Source organism: Drosophila takahashii, chromosome X (assembly GCF_030179915.1).
Source record: "Drosophila takahashii strain IR98-3 E-12201 chromosome X, DtakHiC1v2, whole genome shotgun sequence".
In the NCBI taxonomy this organism is placed as follows: domain Eukaryota; kingdom Metazoa; phylum Arthropoda; class Insecta; order Diptera; family Drosophilidae; genus Drosophila; species Drosophila takahashii.
Window position 1 is genome coordinate 12,374,769 of NC_091683.1, and position 24,713 is coordinate 12,399,481.

The 24,713-nt window shown below is 43.7% G+C and overlaps 4 protein-coding genes across 4 annotated transcripts; 1 reads left to right on the top strand and 3 right to left on the bottom strand.

Annotated features, from left to right (window-relative positions):
- Positions 1-2,811: 2,811 nt before the first annotated feature.
- Positions 2,812-4,080, bottom strand: p24-1 (transmembrane emp24 domain-containing protein). The gene is made up of 2 exons (XM_017160526.3): positions 3,943-4,080; positions 2,812-3,846 (listed from the first exon to the last, which is right to left on the bottom strand). The coding sequence occupies exon 2, from the start codon at positions 3,722-3,724 to the stop codon at positions 3,092-3,094; it is 633 nt and encodes a 210-aa protein (XP_017016015.2). The 5' UTR covers positions 3,725-3,846; positions 3,943-4,080; the 3' UTR covers positions 2,812-3,091.
- A 281-nt stretch (positions 4,081-4,361) lies between these two features.
- Positions 4,362-6,381, bottom strand: LOC108070168 (nudC domain-containing protein 1). Its single transcript, XM_017160531.3, has 2 exons — positions 5,052-6,381; positions 4,362-4,998 (listed from the first exon to the last, which is right to left on the bottom strand). The coding sequence occupies exons 1-2, from the start codon at positions 6,277-6,279 to the stop codon at positions 4,514-4,516; spliced, it is 1,713 nt and encodes a 570-aa protein (XP_017016020.2). The 5' UTR covers positions 6,280-6,381; the 3' UTR covers positions 4,362-4,513.
- A 594-nt stretch (positions 6,382-6,975) lies between these two features.
- Positions 6,976-19,746, top strand: ATP7 (copper-transporting ATPase 1). The gene is made up of 4 exons (XM_017160473.3): positions 6,976-8,232; positions 15,264-16,510; positions 17,102-17,893; positions 17,953-19,746. The coding sequence occupies exons 1-4, from the start codon at positions 7,278-7,280 to the stop codon at positions 18,709-18,711; spliced, it is 3,753 nt and encodes a 1,250-aa protein (XP_017015962.2). The 5' UTR covers positions 6,976-7,277; the 3' UTR covers positions 18,712-19,746.
- Positions 19,747-19,831: 85 nt separating this feature from the next.
- Positions 19,832-24,444, bottom strand: Nrd1 (Nardilysin). Its single transcript, XM_017160475.3, has 4 exons — positions 23,979-24,444; positions 22,147-23,922; positions 21,797-22,081; positions 19,832-21,277 (listed from the first exon to the last, which is right to left on the bottom strand). The coding sequence occupies exons 1-4, from the start codon at positions 24,143-24,145 to the stop codon at positions 20,101-20,103; spliced, it is 3,405 nt and encodes a 1,134-aa protein (XP_017015964.2). The 5' UTR covers positions 24,146-24,444; the 3' UTR covers positions 19,832-20,100.
- Between the last annotated feature and the right edge of the window lie 269 nt (positions 24,445-24,713).

Here is a 24,713-nt window from a genome sequence, read left to right on the forward strand (position 1 = left end):
GAAAAACCAGATACCAATTTTCAAAAAAAAAATAATTCGTTTTTTGACCGTAACAATGGAAATATTAATCCAAATATGGGTTGTCATACCTTTCTGAACTCGTTATTAAATTTCCAAACTATTGGCATTAAAGCCTGGGTATTTTATTTTTTTTGACATTTTTCTCAAAAAATTATGATGTACCCTCTTATAAAAAAATTAAAATTGACGAAAATTTTATTTTTTCAAGATCACCTGGAAAGTTACATGGATTTATTTATTATTTTGTTATCTGTTCAAAACAGTATGTATTTTTGGTGTAGGACCATTTTTGGCCAAGTTACAGCAAAAAAACAAAAAAAAACTTTTTTCCATTTATCCTAAATATTTTTAATAATTTTCTTTCTCTGTCGTTAAAATATTTGGCAAAGCCGATAAAGATAAACAAACGTACTACCACAAAAAACATGATACGAAAATGAAAACGAAAAGAAAAGGGAAACCGAATCCGAATCGATTGGATAAATGCGTTTGTCCAGTGGGTGGATCAATAAGTTCCTAAATTTCTTTAGAAATTTATGAAATATATTTAATATAATTTCCCCATATTGTTTCAAGGATGGACAATTTTTTACGATTTTATATATAATATAATATAATTTTCTTTTAGATTTATGAACTCGTTAAGCAGCCCTCGCAGCATCCGTACGAAGATCGCCCATTGACGGATGGAACCGGTGTCGTCGAACTACTAATTGATACATAAAACCTGAAGAGGTCTCCAGCAGCCAAAGCGGCGACCTCTTGCCCAAAAAAAAGGGGGAATCGGAGGGGTTTACGACGGCAGAGGATGGTTTAACAAAAAAAAAAGGGTGGAGTGCCTCAGGAAGTTCGGGGCGTGTTCGCTTTATTTGTTTTGGGGGCCTTTGCAGTGACGATTCATTGATTGGCCATTATCTATTGAGCCACGCCATGCAAATCTGAATGGATTTTGAAATTTGATTTTTTAATTACCCCTGCTGGCCAATATTATCCATGCCCTGTCCTTCCAGAAATAATTGCTGCACGCGAAGAAATTATCTAACTTGAAACTTAGGTATCTCTCAGTTTTTTTATGGACTATATTTAGAAAAAGTAAATATAATTAAAAAGGTTAAAAATTCAAAAATATTATAAATATTTTATAGAAATAGTACCTAATAAATACTTTTAAATTTTAAGTCAGGTTAATTCCGCTTTTTTTCTTAGCTGAATGACTAATGGACTGATTTAACCTCTGACACGTGTGTCCCAAGATTACTCGCGTTATTATTATCATTATAAATGTGGATAATTAGCATGCAAACTGTGTTGACGTTTGATTAACCCCATTTTGACATCGATCAATCGATCCGCTGACAATTCATTTACACATGTCCTTCAGCATTGTCTTCCCCTTCACTTTGGCCCAAAGTTGCCGGCCATCTGTTGTTGCCAAGTTCAGTTCGGGCCAACATCTTTTAGGGCCAGCCAACTAAATGATTAAAGCGGTGGGAAAAAAAACACAAACCTGTAAATTCTTCAGAAAATTTAAAGTGTAAAAAAAAGAATATTTTATGACAGAATGTTAAAGAAATTGAGAAAATATTACAATAATTACTGTTAATATTAATTAATAATTATAAGCTATTTCTTAAAATATTTTGTATTTATAATATAAAATATTAGGGTTTTTATAAAATGTATTGTAATTTATTGACAACATTTTAAAGTAATCCCATAAAACTTTAAATGTATTTCTAACAATATCCCAGATAAATAAAAATTAAAATTTTGCCAAATCGTTTTTGTCTCGTTTCAGCGCCCTTTGTCATGAATGGGGCAATAAACATACTACCAACGATGTGTCACTGTCATTGTCTTGGACTGATTTAAATACTATTAATTGGCATACAGACAAACGACGATATTTGCATACCATTTATCGCATTTTATATCTGGACATACATATTTGGCAATGCCATCGCGATTGACAAAAGATCTGCGAAATTCCAAAAGTCGCTCAATGAAGATCAGCGAATAAAAGATGACAGGCCGTACATAAAACAGTTAAAAAGATTTATTGCATTTCAATGGGGCATTATCTTAGCAGTGGCAATAATTTTGTTTGCATAATTGTCGTTTAGTAACCCGAATCCGTCACGATTTCGAAATCGCATTACCTTTTCATATATCATGGGTGTGAAATGCAAAAACACGAACCTAAGATATCTTATCAGTTGTGAAGAAAATTTGACCAAGTTCCCAAAGAAAGATAGTTGTTAATCTGGTTAATACACTAATGGAAATCAATGGAGATAAGGTTTTCCCTTAACTCCATTTGATAAGTACGTGTCGTTAGTTATCATATTTTGTATGATATCAGGTGAATTTTTGTATTTATTTATAATTTAATTAAATTGGTAGTCTTGCTTTATTTTTTGAATTATAAAAACTACAACTTTATTATGGGTTTCAGCACAGAGTCATATCATCATATCTCTACCGTTAAATTGACAGTTTTTCTCGCTCATTATCGTTAAAATTATTACTCAATTAATCATACCATGCCTAACACAATTCTTCTACTCTTCTCGAACAGCCGACGTTCTTTGCTATTGACTCAGCTGAATTTTTGGGACAGATCTTGGCGATATCTATAAAGCCACGCCATCGGAAATATTAACACTAATGATTCCCTATTAAACCGAACTTAAAAAAGGATTCTTGTATACTTCCTAAACCTTTCTTTGTAATATATTTTTTAAAAATATTTCTAAAATATACTTAAACCCCCTATTAAAACGCTCAATGTGTTTACCTTTAGCTATCGAGTTATGGTTGCTTTTGCATGTATTTAATAAAAAAAAAAACCATTCTGTTTTTCCGGTTGGGGTCTTAACAAAAAAATATTACATGTCGTTTAGGGGGGGTTATTTTTTTCTCCCCTAAAGAAAACGCCCTTGAGGGGGAGGGGGGGGGGAATGAATACGTTGTGGCTAAGACGAGATTGACAACATTTTTCTGGGGGGATTTGGATGGTTCCCTTCCCTTCCGAAGGGCTTCTTACACAAAGCTAGATCAATCCGATCCTCTAGAGCCGCCCGTAGTGCGCCTGGCTGGGCTTTCGGTCCGTGAAGAAGTTGCGCAGCACCATGATCTGGACGAGGCCGATCAGGATGACGGCGGCCGTTTCCAGGGAGGACCAGACCATCACCCGCTGGTTGAGATCCTCGGCCCGCTTGCGTCCCTGCGCCTCCCGCAGCCGATGATGCGTCTGGGCGTCGAGGATGTCGTTGAGGCCCTTGTGTATGGCCTGCGAGGAGGTCTCCATCTGGGTGAGCACGGTGGCGTGCTCATCCACGCCGGGCAGGGCCGGCTCCTCGCCCACCTGGAAGTCCACGTAGACGATCTTGTGCGAGAAGGCCGAGAACTGATTGCCGAAGCATGCGGTATAGACGCCCGTCGTCTCCGCCACGAACTGGTGGCTATCGAAGGTGGCCTTCTCCAGCTTGTAGATGACCTTGCCCTGCGGATCCTTCAGCGTCACATCGACGTCCAGTTGGCCGCCGGCGGAGACCTGGAACTCGAAGTAGGCGCTCGAGTTCTTCTTGATCTCCTCGTAGAAGCAGTCCTCCGCGTTGTCGGCCAGGTCGAAGGTGAACTCCACGGCCTGGATGCAGTGCATCATGAGGGCCGCCACAAGGATTGCGATTTGTGTGTTCATTTTGGGCTCTCCTCTTGCTCTCTCTCTCTCTCTCGCTTTTTGGTATTCGCTGGGGGCTCCACGTCCGCGGACTCTGTGCTATCGATTCTCTCTCTCTGCTGACACCGCCTGCGATTGCCCAGCTGCAAAGGGAAAACACTGGGTCACTAGATTCGGCGACTCTGCGATGCCACCTGGCCGGGTGTCCAGCTGTCCCACTTCGTCCCTTTCGTACTCACCGAGCCTCCGGTGATATTGATATCCGGATTACGTGACGTGTTTTTGTTTTTTGTGATGTGATATCGATAGCCCTTGCGGCGTTCTTGCCTATCGTTCTGCGATTGCTCCGAATGTTCTGACACGTGTCAACACTCTTTTCGCCGCTGTACAGCACTGCCGATAAGCCGATAGACCGATATACAAATTTAGGGCACCCTGTGCTTCGTTGGCGCCAAAATTGAATTCAATTTATTTATTTATAAACAACAATGCACAAATACACCATTGAAAATAAAAAAAACTTATAAATTAAACTGCTAACTAATTAAATTACTATTAATAAATAGTAACAAGTGTACTTTTCTTTTGTTTTCTTTTTTTTTTATCAAATATTTGTAGTTTTAAAATAATAAATCCACCAAAAATTCATTTAAAATAATTTTTAAATTTTTTTCAAAATATATTGAAAACAATTCCCTGAAGTACATTTCAGTATTGTAATTTAGAGGGCATTGATTGCTCAACGAAATGCATTTATTGTCCGCCCAACGGGAAATTTGTGAACGTAAGTAAAAATAGAAAAGTCCGAACCTAAACCTGCAGGTGCAGCAGGGCGTGCCTAGTCAGAATGGTGAGCACATTGCTGGCCGTGGACATGCCCAGGATCTCGCCGACCGTGTAGTCCAAAGTGATGAGGTTCTGCTTGCCGACGGTGACGGGCGGACCGTTGCGCTTGCGCAGACCGCCGGCGGAGTCGTGGCGCGGCCGGTAGACGAGCACATGCCGGATGCTCTCGCAGATGGCCACGTACTCGAGCTCCGGACAGCAGCCGGTGAACTTGCGCTGCTCCTTGGAGGCCTGCACATAGCCGAAGGCGTGCAGTTGTCCCTCGTGCCGGACGCTCCACTCGTCGGGGCGACTGGGCTGGTGCATCTGCAGCCAAATGGAGGCATCGACGCCCTGGCGCGTGGCAAAGGCGGCCGGAAACCCGGGACGCAGTGTGGCGGAGAAAAGCAGCGGTGTGGAGCCCAGGAAAATGGTGTGCGTGATGCTGCCAGTCGACAGATTGAAGCGTACTGTCAGAGATTAAGATTAGATATGATCTGGTGTAGCTATATAACCCACTCACCCATCTTAAAGTCCTCGTCGGGCAGCCCCAAATCGCATTCCTCGATGGGATCCTCTAGATTGGGAATGGGCAGCGGCGCAGCTGCCTCGCCTTCGTTCTGTGCCAGCAATCTGGGCCATTCCTTTTGCTCCGCCTTGGACAGCGACACTTCCAGGAGTTCCTCTAATGACCAATTGATGAAATCCTCGTTGACATTGGCGTACAGCTCACCGCTGAAGATCTCCTGATCCGCATAATCCACCGCCAGACTGCTGGGCGTGCAGCGCACGTTGAACTCGTCCTTGGAGGCACCGCTGGGCACTTCCAAGCGGATGAGCACCTTGTCCGCCGTCTGGGAAAAGTGGTATGGCTGTTGCAGCTGCTCATCCGCAGGAACTGCAGGTGGGGCATTTGCAGCGGCTTCTTCGGCCGCCTGTCGCTGCTCGGGCGTCTGCACCTCGCGATTGCTGGCCAGGATCAGGGACTCGGCGCGCGGCTCAAAGGCGCAATAGTGCACAGAGCCCGTGGTCTCCAGACGCTGGCAGACGGCATATGACCACTCGCCACCGGCAGCCGACGATTGCGACCAGCGTGCCCAGGTGAGGGCCATGTAGTAGACATGCGTCTGATGATCCTGCCGCGACGAGACAGCCTCCCTTCGTGCCACATGGCCGGCCACCAGGGAGATTTGCTTGCGCTCCTGCACCACATCCAGCCGGGCATCGAACAGGGCAAAGCCGCGCTGATCGCTGCTCTGATCCACCGGCGTTCGGGCAATCCGCTCCCAGTTCTGCGCCCCGGAACGCGATCGATCGCCCGTGTCCACCAGGTGGTACGAGGTCATTCCATCGCAGATCACACAGAAGCGCTCCGAAACGAAGGCGATCGTGTAGTTGTAGTCGCCTGCCAAATGCTGATGACCGTCGCCCTGGTCGCGGTACTCCAGCGAGAAGACGACACGCTGACCAAGCGCCTGACCACTTTGCGGATCGTAGTCGCACTGCATCAGCTGGTGGCGCGCGGTCATGTAGTAGCTGCAGTGGCGCCGCCAGGGATCCGCCACCAGGTGATTGTGCCGGCCGAAGAGCTCCACGTGCAGCAGCGAGTACTGATTGGCGTGCGGCTCCTGGACGAGGGGATCGCTATCCAGGTCCTGACGGAGCACCGGCACCGGATCGAAGGACAGCTTGTAGCCATCGAAGCTCGGACACACCAGGCTGCGGTCCACGCTCAGCTCCACCACCGGCATGATTTGGAGATTCCAGATCCGGCCTCAAAACTGTAAAAACTTATGCTTTCGGAAATTCCAATTCGACAAGACGGGACAGGACAACAAATCTAAATGTCAAAATCAAAAATCGCACGGCCACTAGTCATCGATAGTCGGTCGATTTTTCGATTTATGTTTGTGTTCCATTTGGGCTATTCTAGTCTGTGAAAGTCACAGTAGGATCAGTGATCACTGATTTCTAACGATAGTTGATGCCAAAATTCTTCCATTTTGAATAGTAAAAGTTCCGGCAAGCCGAAGTTTTAATACCCTCGCAGATTTCACCATTGAAAATGGGAAAGGAATATAATAACTGAAATTATTTTGAAAAACATCAAATTTCGATATTGTTCCTACGATCACGCTTTAACCCTGATAACGGTATGCATAAAGAAATATAATTTGGAACTATTTGTTTTTTTTGTTTTTACATTTCACGAGTAATCTTCCCAAAATGCTTAGTTTTTATCCAATTGTTTCTAGTATAAATACATAAAAAAGTTTTTGTTTTAAATTGATAACTAGAGGATTCAAAAATTGCCGAATATGTAATTTCTAAAGTCATTTAAACAAATACTTTTGCGATAGTTTTGTAACACGAAATACCGATAAATGGGAGCTATCGATAGGCTCTCCGATTGCACAGCACTCGCATATCGGAGTGCGAGTGCCCCAACCGATAGCTGCCAGTTGCGTGCCGTGCGAAAACATAACGGGAGCGGAGCAGCTGTTGCCTGCTAATTGGGAAATCAAACACACAAAAACGCAAAATTGTGAGTTTCGTGTGGCGATTGGGCGAGTGAAAAGCGCTGCCCGAAGCTGGAGGCGACTATTCCGGCACAACACATCCAAATCGGTGGCAGCTGCAGTTCAGTTAGTGACACAATACGGGGACACGGCGAGCGTGCAACAGGGACGGCGATAGAGCGAGGGGCAACTCGAGAGTTTCCAAACCTAAAAAATAATGCAAATTCAGGATGCAGAGGAGCAGTGAGGACATGTCCACGGTGCGCCTGCCCATTGTGGGCATGACCTGCCAGTCGTGCGTGCGCAACATCCAGGAGCAGATTGGCCAGAAACCGGGAATAATCACGGTTCGCGTTGTCCTGGAGGAGCAGGCGGGCTACTTTGACTACGATCCGCGGCAAACGGATCCCTCGCGGATAGCCAGCGATATCGACGACATGGGCTTCGAGTGCAGCTATCCTACGGATACCCAGCAATCCTCCTCCTCCTCCTCCTCCGCCTGGACCAACATCCGGGTGGTGGGCATGACCTGCCAGTCGTGCGTACGCAACATCGAGGGCAACATCGGCACCAAGCCGGGCATCCACAGCATCGAGGTGCAGCTGGCGGCCAAGAATGCCCGCGTCCAGTATGATCCCGCCCAGCATGATCCCGCCCAGATAGCCGAGCTCATCGACGACATGGGCTTCGAGGCGAGCGTGCAGCCAGCGGATTGGGAAACTACCTCCAAATCCAAGTCTCCCTCACCCGCCGCCTCGTCGCCCAGGAAGAGGGAAACTCCTCCGGCTGCACAAAATGGCTCCGCAGTGGCCATACCCATCGAACAGGAGCTGCTGACCAAGTGCTTCCTGCACATCCGTGGCATGACCTGCGCCAGCTGCGTGGCGGCCATCGAGAAGCACTGCAAGAAGATCTACGGCCTGGACACCATTTTGGTGGCCCTGCTGGCCGCCAAGGCGGAGGTCAAGTTCAATGCCAACGTGGTGACGGCCGAGAATATAGCCAAATCCATCACAGAGCTCGGCTTCCCCACCGAACTCATCGATGAGCCCGACAACGGCGAGGCGGAGGTGGAGCTGGAGATCATGGGCATGACCTGCGCCTCCTGCGTCAACAAGATCGAGAGCCATGTGCTCAAGATAAAGGGCGTGACCAGCGCCTCCGTTACACTGCTAACGAAAAGGGGTGAGTGGTAAAATATTGTCTTTTTATGAAAGCAAAGTAATGCATTTCCATAATCATTTAGTAGTAAAATATTGTATTTTTTTGAACTCAAAGTAATCCATTTGGATAATCATTTAGTAGTTAAATATTGTATTTTTCTGAAATTAAAGTAATCCATTTCCATAATCATTTAGTAGTGAAATTTTGAATTTTTCTGAAATCAAATTAATCTATTTCCATAATCATTTAGTAGTTAAATTTTGTATTTTTTTGAAATCAAACTAATATATTTTTATAATCATTTACTAGCAAAATATTGCATTTTTCTGAAATCAAATTAATCCATTTCCAAAATTATTTAATAGTAAAATATTGTCTTTTTTCTGAAATCAAAATAATTCATTTCCATAATCATTTAGTAGTAAAATATAGTATTTTTCTGAAATCAAAGCTAGCCATTTAAGTGAAATAATTGGAAATAATTTGGAATATTGTATTTACGATATAAGATAGCTTTTTAATGATTAATCGTAGTGTATTTATTTAGAGGAAATATTTATTTAAATCATTTAACAGAGTTAAACTCGATCTCAGTATTTAAATCACCAAACAGTTGCTATCCAAAACACAATACCTATGTGAATATGTGACTAGACTATCTGGAATCGCGGGCGGGGTCACACAATGGGATCGCGAATCTAGCATTCCGCAAGTGCAAGTGACAAGTGTTACGCAACATTTAGAATAAACACCTGGAACCAGGCCATCAACCGATATGCACCTGTTGCTGCCGTATGTTTTTAACAGCTGGCTGGAAATTCGGCCTAAATAATGATCCTATATCTTGTATACCCTTGAACTTTAGGGTTACAAATATACAGAATGAGATCCCTATTCCTAAAGAATCTTTTTTTCTAGAACTAATAATATAAATATTTATATCAAGGGTACTTAAAACTTTTCCCTGATTTAGCAAGAAGCAACAGCTGTTCTTTATTAACCTCCCAGCTTCGAGATCATCGACTGGAATCGGTGCAAAAAGTGTTTTGTTCACTTTTCACAACTCAAAACTGGCCCAGCAATTGTTTATTGTAACTGATATACTCGGTTTTCTTTATGCTCCATGGCCCGGGGGTTATATTTTCACATTCGGGAGGGTGGGAACAGTGGTTCCGACGATAAGAGGGACTCTATATACACCATACACTATGCTTAAGGCAAACAATGGCAATGGCAACTAGATTAAAGTGCTTAGATCTGCGCCTGTGTGCGTGGGCAGTAAAGTTATCTGGAACAGTTGGGGAATTTAATGGGGGGGTGGAAAGACTGAAACGCGAGAAAGTGATTATGCATAAAAATGCACATAAAACTAAGGGAAATTTACTCGGAAGATTAGAACATTTTGCACTCGTTAGATTTTACAAGGTTTATTATTAGTTTCATTTTATTATGAAATTCTAATTAAATCAATAGGAAAATTCTTATAGATATAGAGTATTTTCTGCGAGTGTTCAGGAAGTACCCATATAAGATTAGCCGAGAGAAAGGGAAAGAGGAATTTAAAGAACAAAAGACGAGTTGTGATTGCTGGCTCTTTGTTTGCATAAAATATAATTTGACTATCGAGTTATTATGGACAGGCCTTTACCAACCAACATTTAAGCCTTGAAACTGAAAGTCCGCCTGGGCACGAAAAAAAATCAAAACAAAAGTGAAAGAGCTCGAATACACGCCCCAAAATATATATGTATGTATAAAAATATATATATAAGCATATACCCACGATCGCAGGCAAAACTGAGGAATTAATCTCGCTTTTGTCTGGAAAGAGGGAGACCTCTCTCTTTTTCAGTTTGGCTCTCTCTGCTCCGCATGCGTGACCACGAACTCCAGTCCACTTCCACATTTTACACGGGGAGAAAATATTAGATGCTAATTATATTTTCATATTATATATAAATATTTATTTATTTTTTATTTAATTCGTAATTCTACACCAAAATTAACCTTATTAAATTCATAACTCAATAAAAAACAAGAAAGGAAGCTAGCTTCGGCCAGCCGAAGCTTATATACCCTTGCAGATCATTCCTATTAATTAACAAATCGCAAAAATGTTAATTTTCTAATATTTCTCATTAATTTTCCGATCGTTCCTATGGCAGCTATATGATATAGTCGTCCGATTTTGATCAAATTAAAATTGAAATTCGGAAATATTTAAAAAGAGTCATATCCTAGAGTAGAAGATAATACAATAAAAATCAAAGAAGCTAGAATTTATTTCCTATTACTTTTCCATTAATTTTCCGATCGTTCCTATGGCAGCTATATGATATAGTAGTCCGATTTTTTAAATAATTAATTCGAAATTCAGATATATTTAAAAAATAACATCCCCAAAAGTAGAAGGTAATATTTCAAAAAACACCGAAGCTAGAATTTTTTAAAGTTTTTTTCTTCCGATCCTTCCTATGGGAGCTATAAGATATAGTTGTCCGATCCGGTCGGCTCCGACATATATACTACCTGCAATAGAAAGAAGACTTTTGCGAAAGTTTCGTCCCGATAGCTCAAAAACTGAGAGACTAGTTTGCGTAGAAACAGACAGACGGACAGACGGACAGACGGACAGACGGACAGACAGACAGACGGACAGACGGACGGACAGACGGACAGACGGACATGGCTAGATCGACTCGTCTTGTGATGCTGATCAAGAATATATATACTTTATGGGGTCGGAAACGTCTCCTTCACTGCGTTGCAAACTTCTGACTGAAATCATAATACCCTCTGCAAGGGTATAAAAATTATACAAGGGTGCCAAAAAAAATGTAAAGGTATTTCATTTTTGTAGTACCTATTAAAAATTTTTTTTTATTTTCATATTGATCATTTAATATTTTTCTTTTTTTAAATGAACCAATAAATTTTTTTCGTTGTGCATTTCCAGTTTCATTCACCTTCACATTGATTTAGAGCTGTGCTCTTTTTTTTCTGGTTGCTTAAATATTTCTGCTCTGGTCTCGCAGATCTTGATTTGAAATTAGTTTGCTATTATGCAATAAAATGCGCTCGACCCTTGTTTGATCACACATTGGTTTTAACTTCTAGCTTACTCACAAAAATCACTTTGCATACCTGGATTTACCTTGCGTACGTGCACCGTTTGAAAAAGTGAAATACAACAGCAATATAAAATGCATAAATGAGAGCTTCATAATTATGATTGCAATGAAACTGGTTTCCAGTTTCAGTTCACTTGCCTTTTGCGCTTTTTTTCGCATTTTCGACATGGATATGCACACGACGAAGAAAAGCAAATGAAACTATTTCGATTATATGACACTGAAAAATATTTCTGATTTAAATAAGGTAAAAAAATGGTGGCCTATTGCAAACGTCAGTCAGTTGTATCTGTAAGATAAGATATAAGGCCATACAATCGCATGCATTTGAATTTAATTCTGAATATAATATCAAATGAACATTATTTTGGGTTTATTAATCGTAGGAGGTTGTAAGCAATGCATTGTATTTAAGATCTCTAAATTGTTATTAGCTTTTTAGAATTTTAGAAATAATTCCTAGAATAGAATAGTATTCAAGATCTCTAAAAAATACTGTGATATATTATATTTATAGTCATAGTTTGTATTCTATTGAATTTAATTCCATAAACTTGGATTGGTTTTTGGTTTTTATAAGCAATACTTAAATACAATAATTATAAGAGAATTTATAGAAGTCTTGGTTTTATATGGTTGACTTTTAAACATATGGATTAGGCTAATTCCACACTGCTTCTTATCTTTAAATCAATTAGCACTTAAACTTCAACTTCGGACTCTTCCATTAACTCTCATTAAATTAGTTAAAGTTGTAGTTTCTCATTTGTTACCGGAACATTGGCTTGTTAACTTGTTTTAGGTTTGTTCGCCCGATCGGTAGTCGGAATTGGGAGTGTAAACTGTTGAGCAAAACATATGTTTTCTTCCGATTCTTATCGTCCGGCGATAAGTGCACTACGACGACGACAGCAACAACTACGGGCAATCTCAATTCAAATTGAAAATGTTCTAAAATTGTAACAACGAATCGCGGGCGATAAGATGCAAGCCAAACAAAAAAATAGAGAATAGAATAGAGAGCCCTAGAAGAGGAATTTTGACAACAGTAGAACGTTTATAACTCGATAAACCTATAAATTGTTTTTTATAAATATAAAATATTTTATTGGTTTAGAGGAAATAAAATTTATAAAGGTCTTTCCTATAGAATGTGGAGTGTACACACGCACACGACACCCCCATCATTTATCAATTGGGGGAACCTGGGCAAAGATCGATCGATACCATCGATAATTAGCAACAATTGTCACCCTTTGGTGTGATCAAAGCATTATGCCATCCCAATCCTTCCTCAATTTTGCACACCACCCGCTTGGTTTTCACTTAATGACCCGCTAATTGAACGATAAATAATAATTCTGAACGATATCATGTGTTTGGTCAACTATTTCCCTTTGTTTCCCTTGTAGCTTAAGTGATTCACAGGGCTTGGAAATAGTGTACTTCTTCTTAATTTTTGAGTGTTTTTCTAGATGACTGTGGGGACTTTTTCCATAGTATTGTCGTCAATTAAGAGACTTTACTTGGTTTCAATCTTCTTTTTTTTTGTCTGATGAGTGATTTATAGAATAAAAGCAAACCTTGTTGATCCTAGGATAAAATAAGGGAGACTAATAAATTATTAAGTAAACACACCGCTTTTATAATCTAAAAGTAAATTTACCTAGTTACAGAATCATCTTTTCCCACGTCTGATAAGGAGGTTATTACGATGACGGGTTTAAATTTTAAACAGTGACAGTCATCTTGAATTCATATTTTTTTAAGTTGTTAAATTAAATACAGTTATGAAAATGAAATATACAAAACTATATTCCTGGTGATTAGCTTAATATAGATAATGCATTCGCTGTTCTAATTGATTTGCCATATAAACAATACATATACAATTCCTGAGAGGCGATTACTTTCTTATCAATGAACCCCAAAGGGAACAAAGTGTTCCCCTCTTTACCTATATGTAAAACGAATAATGAAATATGTCTGATTTCGTCATTTTCTCGGATCGTAGATCGGATACCGGGGAAAAGCAATAACACGATGAATCGGAATGGGAACCTTCTGGGGGGAAAAACATGCACAGCAGATGGCAATAATATCAGAAATTTCTATTTCTAGTTGTTGGGTAACCGGCGACATGCTAATAATCAAGAACGGCAGCGATTCAGTTTACACATTCGACAAAAAGTTGAATAGTTATCTTATCGGGGGTGCGATGAACCTACAGCAACACCAGCGATATTTCGCCCCCAAGATTCCAGGGGCTTCTAAGCTGTAGGGATTTCATTTAATTCCCTTTAGTCTGCATGCGAAAGTTTTAACCACATGTTTGATATATGTATCTAAATTGTTAATAGTCATGGTTTAGAAAAAAAAAATGCATGCATTGTGTATTCCGCATATTTACTAGATAAAAAGTTAACTAAGAAACTTAGATTTGATGTAAAATTTCCAGTTTGCCATTGCAAATCGATTTTGCAATCGAGTCCATTCGAATCTGAATCTGTCGCCATCGAACCGGTTGCCCGCTCCAATTTCAATACCAGAACCGGCATTATTTTCCACTCATTAACGAGCACAAACAATTTTCATTTGAAAACCTCTAAAGCTTCCCTCTTCCTCGCTGCCCCTATCTATATGATGAGATTGTCTGCCTTTCTACTACACTTTTCTCTGGGGTTCTGGTTTAAAGACAGGAGCGGCCATAAAAGTGATAGCAGCCTCGAGAAACTGTGATGAAATTGATATGGCATTCAGATACAAGTTATACACTTTCATTTAGGTCGAATTCTGTACTGATATAGTTCTTTATGTATCTGTATTTAAGTGAATATTGGCTTGTAATTTTAGATACATTTTTTTTCGTGTCGAAATAGTACTATTATTATCATTATTATAGATCAGCAAGCACTGATCAATTGTGATTAGCTTTCTCTTCAAACCACTTCAATGACCCAGACTGTAAACTGAATCCTCTGTGAATATTTACCTGCATTTGTTGCCAGCTTTCTCTATTTTTTTGCGTATTACTGGTTCTGTAATCGTTACACACAGAACAAGTTTTAGGACTACCAATGTAAATTAACTTGGTTTTGATTGAGGGCAATATTAAAAAAAATAACGGAGATAATTTTATAAAAATGATAAAATGCCGAAAATTTTATTTTTCAAAATCACTCGAAAGTGTTATGGATTTATTTATTATTTTGTTATCTGTTCAAAACAGTATGTATTTTTGGTGTAGGACCATTTTTGGCCAAGTTACAGCAAAAAAACCAAAAGAAAAAATTCCAATTTTTGTCAAAAACTGAAATCCCGAACTAAAAAAAAAAAAACAAAATCGGTTTTTTCGCTAAAACAAAGCAAATACTGATGTAAAGTATGGATTGTCATACCTTTCTGAACTCGTTATTAAATTTCCTAACGATTGGCATTTAAACCTTGAAATTTTATTTATTTTGAATTTTTCGCAAAAAATCATGGGGTACCCCCTTATAAAAAAATTAAAAATTGGCGAAAATTTTATTTTCCCAAAATTACACGGAAAGTTTTATGGATTTATTGCAAATTTTGTTATCTGTTCAAAACAGTATGTATTTTTGGTGTAGGACCATTTTTGGCCAAGTTTTGGCCAATTTTTTGCCAAAACCCAGATCCCAATTTTCCACGCAAAAATATTTAGTTTCTTGGCCGAAACAATGGAACTATAGATCCAAATATGGACTGTCATACCTTTCTGAACTCGTTATTAAATTTCCTAACGATTGGCATGTAAACCTGGGCATTTTATTTTTTTTTTAAATTTTTCGCAAAAAATTAAACAAAATGTGAAAATTGGCGAAAATTGTATTTTCACAAAAAGAAACCTTTACAACCCAAAAACTACAACAAACTCCTCTCCATCTTATTTCCCTGCAGGCAAATTCCGGTACATCACCGAGGACACGGGACCCCGGAGCATCTGCGAGGCGATCGAGGGGCTGGGCTTCGAGGCCAAGCTGATGACCGGGCGGGACAAGATGGCCCACAACTACCTGGAGCACAAGGAGGAGATCCGGAAGTGGCGCAACGCCTTCCTCGTCTCGCTGATCTTCGGCGGACCCTGCATGGTGGCCATGATCTACTTCATGCTGGAGATGAGCGACAAGGGCCACGCGAACATGTGCTGCCTCGTTCCCGGCCTTTCGATGGAGAACCTGGTGATGTTCCTGCTCTCGACGCCCGTCCAGTTCTTCGGCGGCTTCCACTTCTACGTGCAGTCGTATCGGGCGATCAAGCACGGCACCACCAACATGGACGTACTGATCTCGATGGTCACGACCATTTCGTATGTCTACTCCGTGGCCGTGGTGATTGCCGCCGTTCTGCTGGAGCAGAACAGCTCACCGCTTACCTTCTTCGATACGCCGCCCATGCTGCTGATCTTCATCTCGCTGGGCCGCTGGCTGGAGCACATAGCCAAGGGCAAGACCTCGGAGGCGCTGTCCAAGCTACTGTCCCTCAAGGCGGCCGATGCGCTGCTGGTGGAGATCTCGCCGGACTTTGATATCGTCAGCGAGAAGGTGATATCCGTGGACTATGTGCAGCGCGGCGACATCCTGAAGGTGATTCCGGGAGCCAAAGTCCCGGTGGATGGCAAGGTTCTCTACGGCCATTCCAGTTGCGATGAGTCGCTCATCACCGGCGAATCCATGCCGGTGGCCAAGCGCAAGGGTTCAGTGGTTATCGGCGGCTCCATCAACCAGAACGGCGTGCTCCTGGTGGAGGCTACGCACACCGGAGAGAATACGACGCTGGCGCAGATTGTGCGACTGGTGGAGGAGGCGCAGACCAGCAAGGCGCCCATCCAGCAGCTGGCCGATCGCATTGCCGGCTACTTTGTGCCCTTCGTCGTTGTGGTTTCCAGCATCACGCTGATTGCCTGGATCATCATCGGTTTCGCCAATCCGAATCTGGTGCCCGTGGCCATGGAGCACAAGATGCACATGGACCAGAACACCATCATCGTTAGCTATGCCTTCAAGTGTGCGTTGAGTGTGCTGGCCATTGCCTGTCCCTGTGCCTTGGGCCTGGCCACGCCCACAGCCGTGATGGTGGCCACCGGAACGGGAGCGATCAACGGAGTGCTGGTGAAGGGAGCCACCGCCCTGGAAAATGCCCACAAGGTGAGGTTTGAATTAGAGCTAGAATCAATGAATTTTTTTGAATTTTTTGTTTTATATGAATAAATTAATTGGAATTTTGAGTTTAATAGAATTAAATGAATGAATGAATGGCATGAATTCCGAAATAATTCAAACGTTAATTTCCTTTAAAGAAGAAAGGGCCATCGTTTTGTGATTAAATCTGCATGAATTTTATTTTCCAAGCAGCTAACATTGATTTGTTAAATATTTTCCACTTTTTGTTCTAAAAAAAAGCACCAAAAAATCAGGCAAATTCAAGAAGTTTGTAAAAATTTTTATGAACTTCTTGAATTTGCCTGATTTTTTTATTACAAATTATTCATTCATTCAATTAGAAAAACTTTTCTTTAAATTTTGTATACTTTTTGTTCTCAAAAGAAAGCACAACAAAAATCAGGATAATTCAAAAAATTCATACAACTTATTCATTCATTCAATTCGAAATAAATTAGAAAAACATTCAATTGTTTTCACATAAAATTGAATTAAACAAATCAGAAATTTCTGGCTCTAGTTTGAATTGAAATATACCCCATTACTTACCTTACTGATCAACTTTTTCGCTTCCAGGTGAAGACTGTGGTCTTCGACAAGACGGGCACCATAACCCACGGCACCCCGATGACCAGCAAGGTCACCCTCTTCGTCCGCGCCCAAGTCTGCAGCCTGGCTCGAGCTCTGACGATTGTGGGCGCCGCCGAGCAGAACAGCGAGCATCCCATTGCCTCCGCCATTGTGCACTTTGCCAAGGACATGCTGAATGTGGGCTCTTCTCCACAGGGTGGTAGCTTCGGCAAGAGCAGCCATTTCCAGGCCGTTCCCGGCTGTGGCATCCGCGTCACCGTCTCCAACTACGAGCAAACGCTGCGACAGGCCTGCAATGCCGAGCGGATCATCAACTACGAGAATCTGCATCGCAATAGTCCGCTGGAATCGGTCCCAGTGGACAATGGAGCGAGTATCGAGCATCTGCTGCCGCAGCACAGCGTGCGCAAGTCGATGGAACTGAACAACCAGCAGTTGCTATCCGACTTGGTACTGGAAACGGAGGAGCAACTCACCACGGATCAGCCATTAATTGATGGCCCCGAGATCCTAGTGCTCATTGGCAATCGCGAGTGGATGCAGCGCAATGGCATCGAGGTGCCGCTGGAGATTAGCGACTGCATGACGCACGAGGAGCGAAAGGGACACACCGCAGTGCTGTGCGCCCTCAACGGGCAGCTGGTTTGCATGTTTGCCGTCTCGGACATGGTCAAGCCGGAGGCCCATCTCGCCGTCTACACGCTGAAGCGGATGGGCATCGATGTGGTGCTGCTGACGGGGGATAACAAGAACACAGCGGCCAGCATAGCCAGAGAGGTGGGTTAATACTGAGTTAATACTTTTTATAAATTAATATATCAACCTATTTCCCCTAGGTTGGCATACGAACCGTTTATGCGGAGGTCCTACCCTCGCACAAGGTGGCCAAGATCCAGCGCATCCAGGCCAGCGGCATCCGCGTGGCCATGGTGGGCGATGGGGTCAACGATAGTCCGGCGCTGGCGCAGGCGGATGTGGGCATAACGATTGCCGCTGGCACGGATGTGGCCGCCGAGGCCTCCGACATTGTTCTCATGCGCAACGACCTGCTCGATGTGGTGGCCTGCCTGGATTTGTCCCGCTGCACGGTGCGTCGCATTCGCTACAACTTCTTCTTCGCCAGCATGTACAATCTGCTGGGCATTCCACTGGCCAGCGGTCTGTTCGCCCCCTACGGCTTCACCCTGCTGCCGTGGATGGCCTCCGTGGCCATGGCCGCCAGTTCAGTGAGCGTGGTGTGCTCCTCGCTGCTGCTGAAGATGTACCGCAAGCCGACGGCCAAGACGCTGCGCACGGCGGAGTACGAGGCGCAGTTGGCGGCGGAACGGGCAGGTGGCTCTGAGTTTGAACTGGACAAGCTCTCCCTTCATCGCGGCCTCGACGATCTGCCCGAAAAGGGGGGCAGGCTGGCCTTCAAGCGGTCCAGCAACTCGCTCATCTCGCGCATCTTCATGCAGGGCAATGGGGGCATCAGCTCGCCGAATGCCAAGCATGAGGAGGGACTGCTGGATCCCGAGGAGCAGTACGACGGGCGCACCAAGATCGTGAGGAGTCGCTATCATGCCAGCGACAGCACCGAACTGCAGAAGCTGTGAGAGATCAGAAGCTGAACGCAACCACACAATCCAACCGAGGACCTCAAAACGACAAATTTTCAGTGAAATTCTTTTTGCGGGCTTTAAATTGAACTAGTAAGAGAGAGCGAATTATAAGACCTGTGTAAATATTTGCAGATTGATTGTTTTTTGACAAGGAATAGGCAGTAGGATCTTTGATCTATTCGCGGGTCTAATATGATTTTGTAAATCCCACATGGGCAAAAGATAAAGAAGGTGTGTGCTCAGTATGTAAATATAGCTCAAACACAAAATATTTAATTTATATTTTAAGTACTCCCTTTTGAACTACCGAGTCGCCTTCTTATCTTTTCCTATTTCGAGAGTTACAAACTCTATATTAGATCTAAGGGATAAATCGAAAATGTAATCGTACTCCTGATTCCAGGGTTTTTTGTTGTATACATATGGCCGTCTAAAAACAATAGATTTTAGACCGGCACTCGCACCGTCCCTTTTTTCTACAACATATTTGTTATTTTCCCCTTTTTTTTAAATAAGAAACTTTAAACATTTATACGAGTTTTCTGTTTTATACAATAATTTTCTTACTCCTCTTTTTCCGCTCTATTATGCCTATCATAATTACCATTATTATTATTATTATTATTCTATACAAACTATTTTTTTTGTGTTACGATTGTAAGTTAAATATTATTATTAAGTTCAACGGAACAAAGGCAAAAACCAGACATCAACCATCATTGAACTATTGTTACCTATTGTTAATACGCATTATCATATAGCCACAAAAACACAAAAGGAAGAATAAATCAAATGAAATCCAATCCAAAAGACGAACATCGAACAACTTGACCCCATATCGGCTTTAATCCTTAGTTGTGCAATCGCAGGAGGACGTACACTTGTAAAACAATTGGGCACAAGCATCAAACAAAACGAAAGACATTCTTTATATGTAACTTTAAAGTTTATATACAAAACGCATTGTTAATGTACATATGAATAAAACGAGAGATTCGGAGGAGAATCCCCATACTGGCAAAATGCAAAGCAAGTGTTTTTATTACTTTACTTAAAATAAATAAAATATATTTACTCAAGCTATAATTTTTATCCCTCAAAAAAGAAACCCCACTTTGTTACTTTAAATTTTGATTTTTATTTCTGTTTTAAATCAGTACGAAAGACAGTGCGATCGAACGAACGTATATGGTGTTTTCAATACTCCAAAAATGCATTTGTCATTGGGTGCAGGTCTGTGTGTGAAAATTGAAATGAATTCTCGAGAAACTGGCTGACTTGGTCAGGGTAAAAGAGCTGGCATTCTGTGAAACTAAACTTCTACCTTTGGCTAGTTGAACAAAGTGAAATGGGGGGAGAGGTAATGTTTGGAGTTTGGCCATCTCACGCCTGGCCCAGGGCATCTTCGATGAGGGCTGCGCGTTGCTGATCCTCCTCCTCCTGCTGGCTCTTTCGCTTGGGATAGACGTCCAGGCCCTTCTTGAACTCGTTGATATCGAGGATGGTGTTTTGATTGCCCACTTCGGGCAGAAAGACGACGCTCAGCTTGTTTTCCAGGGCCGCAAATAGATCCTCGTCGTCCTCGTCCTCGGATGAATCGTCCTCATCCTCGTGATCGCCCTTTTCGGTTCCACTCTCATCGCCATCATCATCCTCCTCGTTGGCTTCTTCCTCGACTTTATCCTCGTTAGCAAGGTGAGAACCGGGCAAAGGTTCGGGCATATCTGCCGGACGATGTCCAATCACCTGGACGGACAGCTTCCGCAGATTATTGGTATCGATGCCCAAGAGGAATTCAATGATCTCCGTCTTTTGCAGCGTGCGCAAGACTTCAATCTGCCGACGTCGGCGATCGAATAGGTAATCCTCGTTGATGATCTCCTCCCAGTTGCGACCCATCTCCGCGCTCAGTGCCATGTCGGCCACCAACTTCAGCTTGATTAGGGAGTCGCGCGTGTGATCGTACTCATCCTGCGGCAGATTGCGCAGAATCTGCAGCATTTTGGCGCGGAACACCTCGATGCGACACTCCACATAGCTGGCCGTCGTCTTTGTCTCCTGCGAGTTGACCATAATCGAATAGCCGGCAATGCCGTAGTTGATCCTTACGGTGGCGTCCACATGGTAGCCCAGCTGCTCCTTGGTCCGCAGCTGATCGAACAGCGGTTCGTCCACGAACATCATCATCAGATCGAGAATGCTCTCCACACGCACTGTATTGGGTCCGATTTGGTAGAAGTTCGTGATCACCGTGTTTGTGTCCTGCTCGTTGAGAGCATGGCACCGGATCACATTGGTGCCCAGCGGCAATTGTATGGTCCTATCCTCCACATAGCGCTGCTCCCTGATTGCCCGGCAATTGAGACGACTCAGCACCGAGTTGAGGACATTGTGAGCCGATTCCTCCGTGTAGTTGCCCTGGATGAGAGCCTGGATGTAGAGCTCCTGGGGGAACTGGCGCGCAAACTCGCGCAGATCCTCCAGGGTAATATCGTTGAGGCACTTGTACTTGTCGATCATCAGCCAGCGGATCTGCTCCAGCACACAGAGGCGAACGTCCCTGGAAAAGAGCGAGCGAGGTATATAAGTTTAATACACCTTGTGATAGAATCAGGGTTCGGAATTTAAAACACTTGTTAAAAACATGTAAAATTGTGATTTACAGTTGTGATTTTTACACAATGTGTTATTAACAAGACGTGTTTTTTACACACTGTGTTTTTAACACAAATGAAAATTACATTTTATGGACATTAACGAATCGAAGGGAGCATGAAGAATCAATATTGGACCATGATATCTCAATTGTTATTTTTAACCGTTTCAAATTTTTCAGCTCAACGTATATTTCTGACGTTTAAATGTCAAAAAATGTCATTGTGTAAAAAACACGCCGTGTTAATAACGCATCGTGTAAATAACACAAATAACCTGTGTGTGTTATTTATGTTTCTAACATGTGTACGCTAAAATTTTTTACACACATGTCAATAACTTTTTTTGAACTTAGCACTTATGTTAATAACACAAGTTTTTTACAGAGTGTCTTATCTTGCGAACCCTGGATAGAATACATTACCTGTTGAGAGCCTTTGGCTTGATCAAAGTATTAAAGAAGTTCTTGCGCTGGTTCTTGCGGAAGGCGGCCAGCATCTTTTCGTCGAGCGTGTCGGCCACATGGAGCATTCCCTCGGCAATGGCCTCCACGATGAGATGCAGCTTCTCGTTGTAGCCGCTCACCTTGAGCAGCAGACCCTTTTCGGCCGTGCTAAAGGTGTACGAAAGGCCGGCACTGATGGCTGGATAGAGTTCCTCGCACACATGGAACTTGACCAGCTCCTCGTAGAGGGTGCACATGGCATCGCTAAAAGGAAAAAGAGGAAAGGGTTATTAAATTAGAGATTCGAGATTTAAATTTAAGCCACCTACTTCTTGGCACTTTGTCGCTGCAGCGGTGAGATGAAGTAAAAGGCCATATAGGCCTCGGGCAAATCGAACTTGTCGTCCTGGCGGAACCACAGCTCGCACGTGTCCGTCTTGAGCAGTTTCTTGGGTGCACCAGGCACCTCCGGCTTCCCAGCCGAATGCCAAAGCAGCGTGAAATCCTCAGTGACAAACTTATTTGGCTCGGGCAAGAACAATTCCTCCAGCGGCTTGGATTCCTCCCACAGCTTGCGCCACTTCTCAGGCATCGGAATGGTGGCATACTCGGTGCCGAACCACTCCTCCGTCTGGTCGTAGGCGCTGACGCCCTCGTACTTGTTGCGCGACGTGACCATCAGGTTGAACTTCAGCTCGTTGAGGTGGCCAGTCAGCTCCCTGAGATGCTCCTCGTTGTACTCGTAGTACAGCTCCTTGCCAGTCAAAATATCCTTCGGTGGGAAGTACTTGGAGTTCAGCACCAACTCCTGAACATTATCAAACGCCGGTCGCTGGGCCTGAAAGCGAAAGCCCGTCTCCTCGATGCGCTGCTGCTCCTCGTAGACCTCGCGCATGGAACCGCAGTTCGCGAAGAGCTTGACATAGGCAAAGGTGGCGGCCAGGACCTCGTCCAGATGCCGGAAACCCTCGTCGGTGAGGTAGATGCACACGTTGAACAGCGCGTACATGGAGTTGGTGTCGAATCCATTCTCCTCGATGCCCGCAATCAAATGGAGCGCCCACAGGCGGCGTCTCAGGTAGGCGCACAGGCTGCCACGCCCCTCGTAGCCCAGCAGATAGGACAAAAACTGATCCGGCTTGCTGCGGTAGTACTGGCGCACATTGGGCAGCACCCAAGTCAGCTCCAGCTTGCACTCGTTCTCCACGGGCTTCACAAAGAACACCTGCTCGTGGAAGGCCGGCTTGAAGGCCTCCCGGTAGCTGAATTTGCTGAGATCCGGGGCCCTCACCTCATTGTGCGGTATCTCCGAGAAGTGACGCACCACCAGCGATTCCAGCTCATCGATGGGCAGGCGGGCCTGCAGGCAAACATACATCCTATTGGCGCCATAGTGCTCCTTCCGGATCTCATGCAGCACCTTGTGCAGCTCCGCATCGTCCACATTCTCCCTTAGCGACTTCATGTTGCCCCAGGCGAAGGTTCCGTGCGGAAAGCCCTCGGTGGCCAGGCTGGCCAGCAGTTGATCCCGCCGCGTCTCGTCGTCCTGCAGGATTTGCTGGAACTCCGAGTCAACGGCGCTGCGCTCGCGCTGCATGGCCTCCTGCTTCATCAGCGGCGCCTTCATCAGCGCAGTGAAGTAGTCCAAACTCGAGTCCAGATGCTTTTCGGCCACCTCGAAGTAGAAGAGCGTCTCCTCGCAATCGGTGTTGGCGTTGCTGAAACCGCCGCACTTCTTGATGTGCGCATCGAAGATGTTCTCCTCCGGGTACTTTTCGGAGCCCATGAAGATCATGTGCTCGAGAAAGTGGGCCAATCCCTGGTACTTCTTGGGCTCGGCAAAGGAGCCATAGTCGATCATCAGGGCGCAGGCGGCCAGCTTCTCGTCGCCCTCCGCCTCGCTGCCCGACTCCACGCTGCTGCTGCCGCTGTCCGAGGAGCTCGAGGAGCTGCTGGTCTCGCTGCTGGTGGTCACCGACTCGCTGCTCGACTCGCATTCGCAGGCATTCTCCGACGAGGACTCCGAGGTGGTGAAGCCATCGTGGGGCATTGGGCTGGGATCCGAGACAATCAAAGCGTGCAGGCCATTGCCGAGGAGTAAAGTTCTAATAGAGGAAGGGAAATTAATGATCTGCTTAACTGAACCCGTCACCCCACTCACTTGTACAGCTTCTTGTCCGTCTCCGACTTGTCGGGTGTGTCCAGATACTTGACCTGGTCCGTCATCTTCCCACCGCCGGCTAATTGAATAATGGGTCTCCGCACTTGGACTTGGAATGGCAAGCTTATTCGTCTGAGCAAGTGTGCGCTGTGTCGCAGCCAACACATGCGAGTCCGCGAGCTTCTGGAGTGGGATTGAATTTAATCCGGGGAAATGGATTTGCCAATTCGACAAGCAAATAGCTGCAGAGTTGCCAGGTGGGGAGTAGAGTAGGGTTGCTCCCTGAAACCGGCTTGGCCACTGAAAAATCCACTTCCTGTCAAGATTCCCTCGTATTGGCAGGGATACTCCTGCCGGCTACTCGAAATTAATATTAATAATATTAATCAAAAACCACGGGGCGTGCTGTATCGATAGCGGGCCTATCGTCAATCGATATCCGGCGGATCACAACAGCTGTTTGTCCTGCGGGTGGAACAAAGAGTAGGGTTGTCACGCTTACTATTACCGATAGTAAAGTAAATATATATATATTTCTGATTTTGATCAGCAAAGCCTTGGGGCTCTTAGGTATTTTAGAGTTAAAAACGAGGAAGCGAAATTAAGCAGTACTAAATATATAAAAAATTAATAGTATGGAAAAAATTAAAAAGAATTTAGAATTATCAACAAATTACATTAAACTTTTTTAAAATTTATATTAATATTACTCATCGCAGCTCCTATCCGATGTAC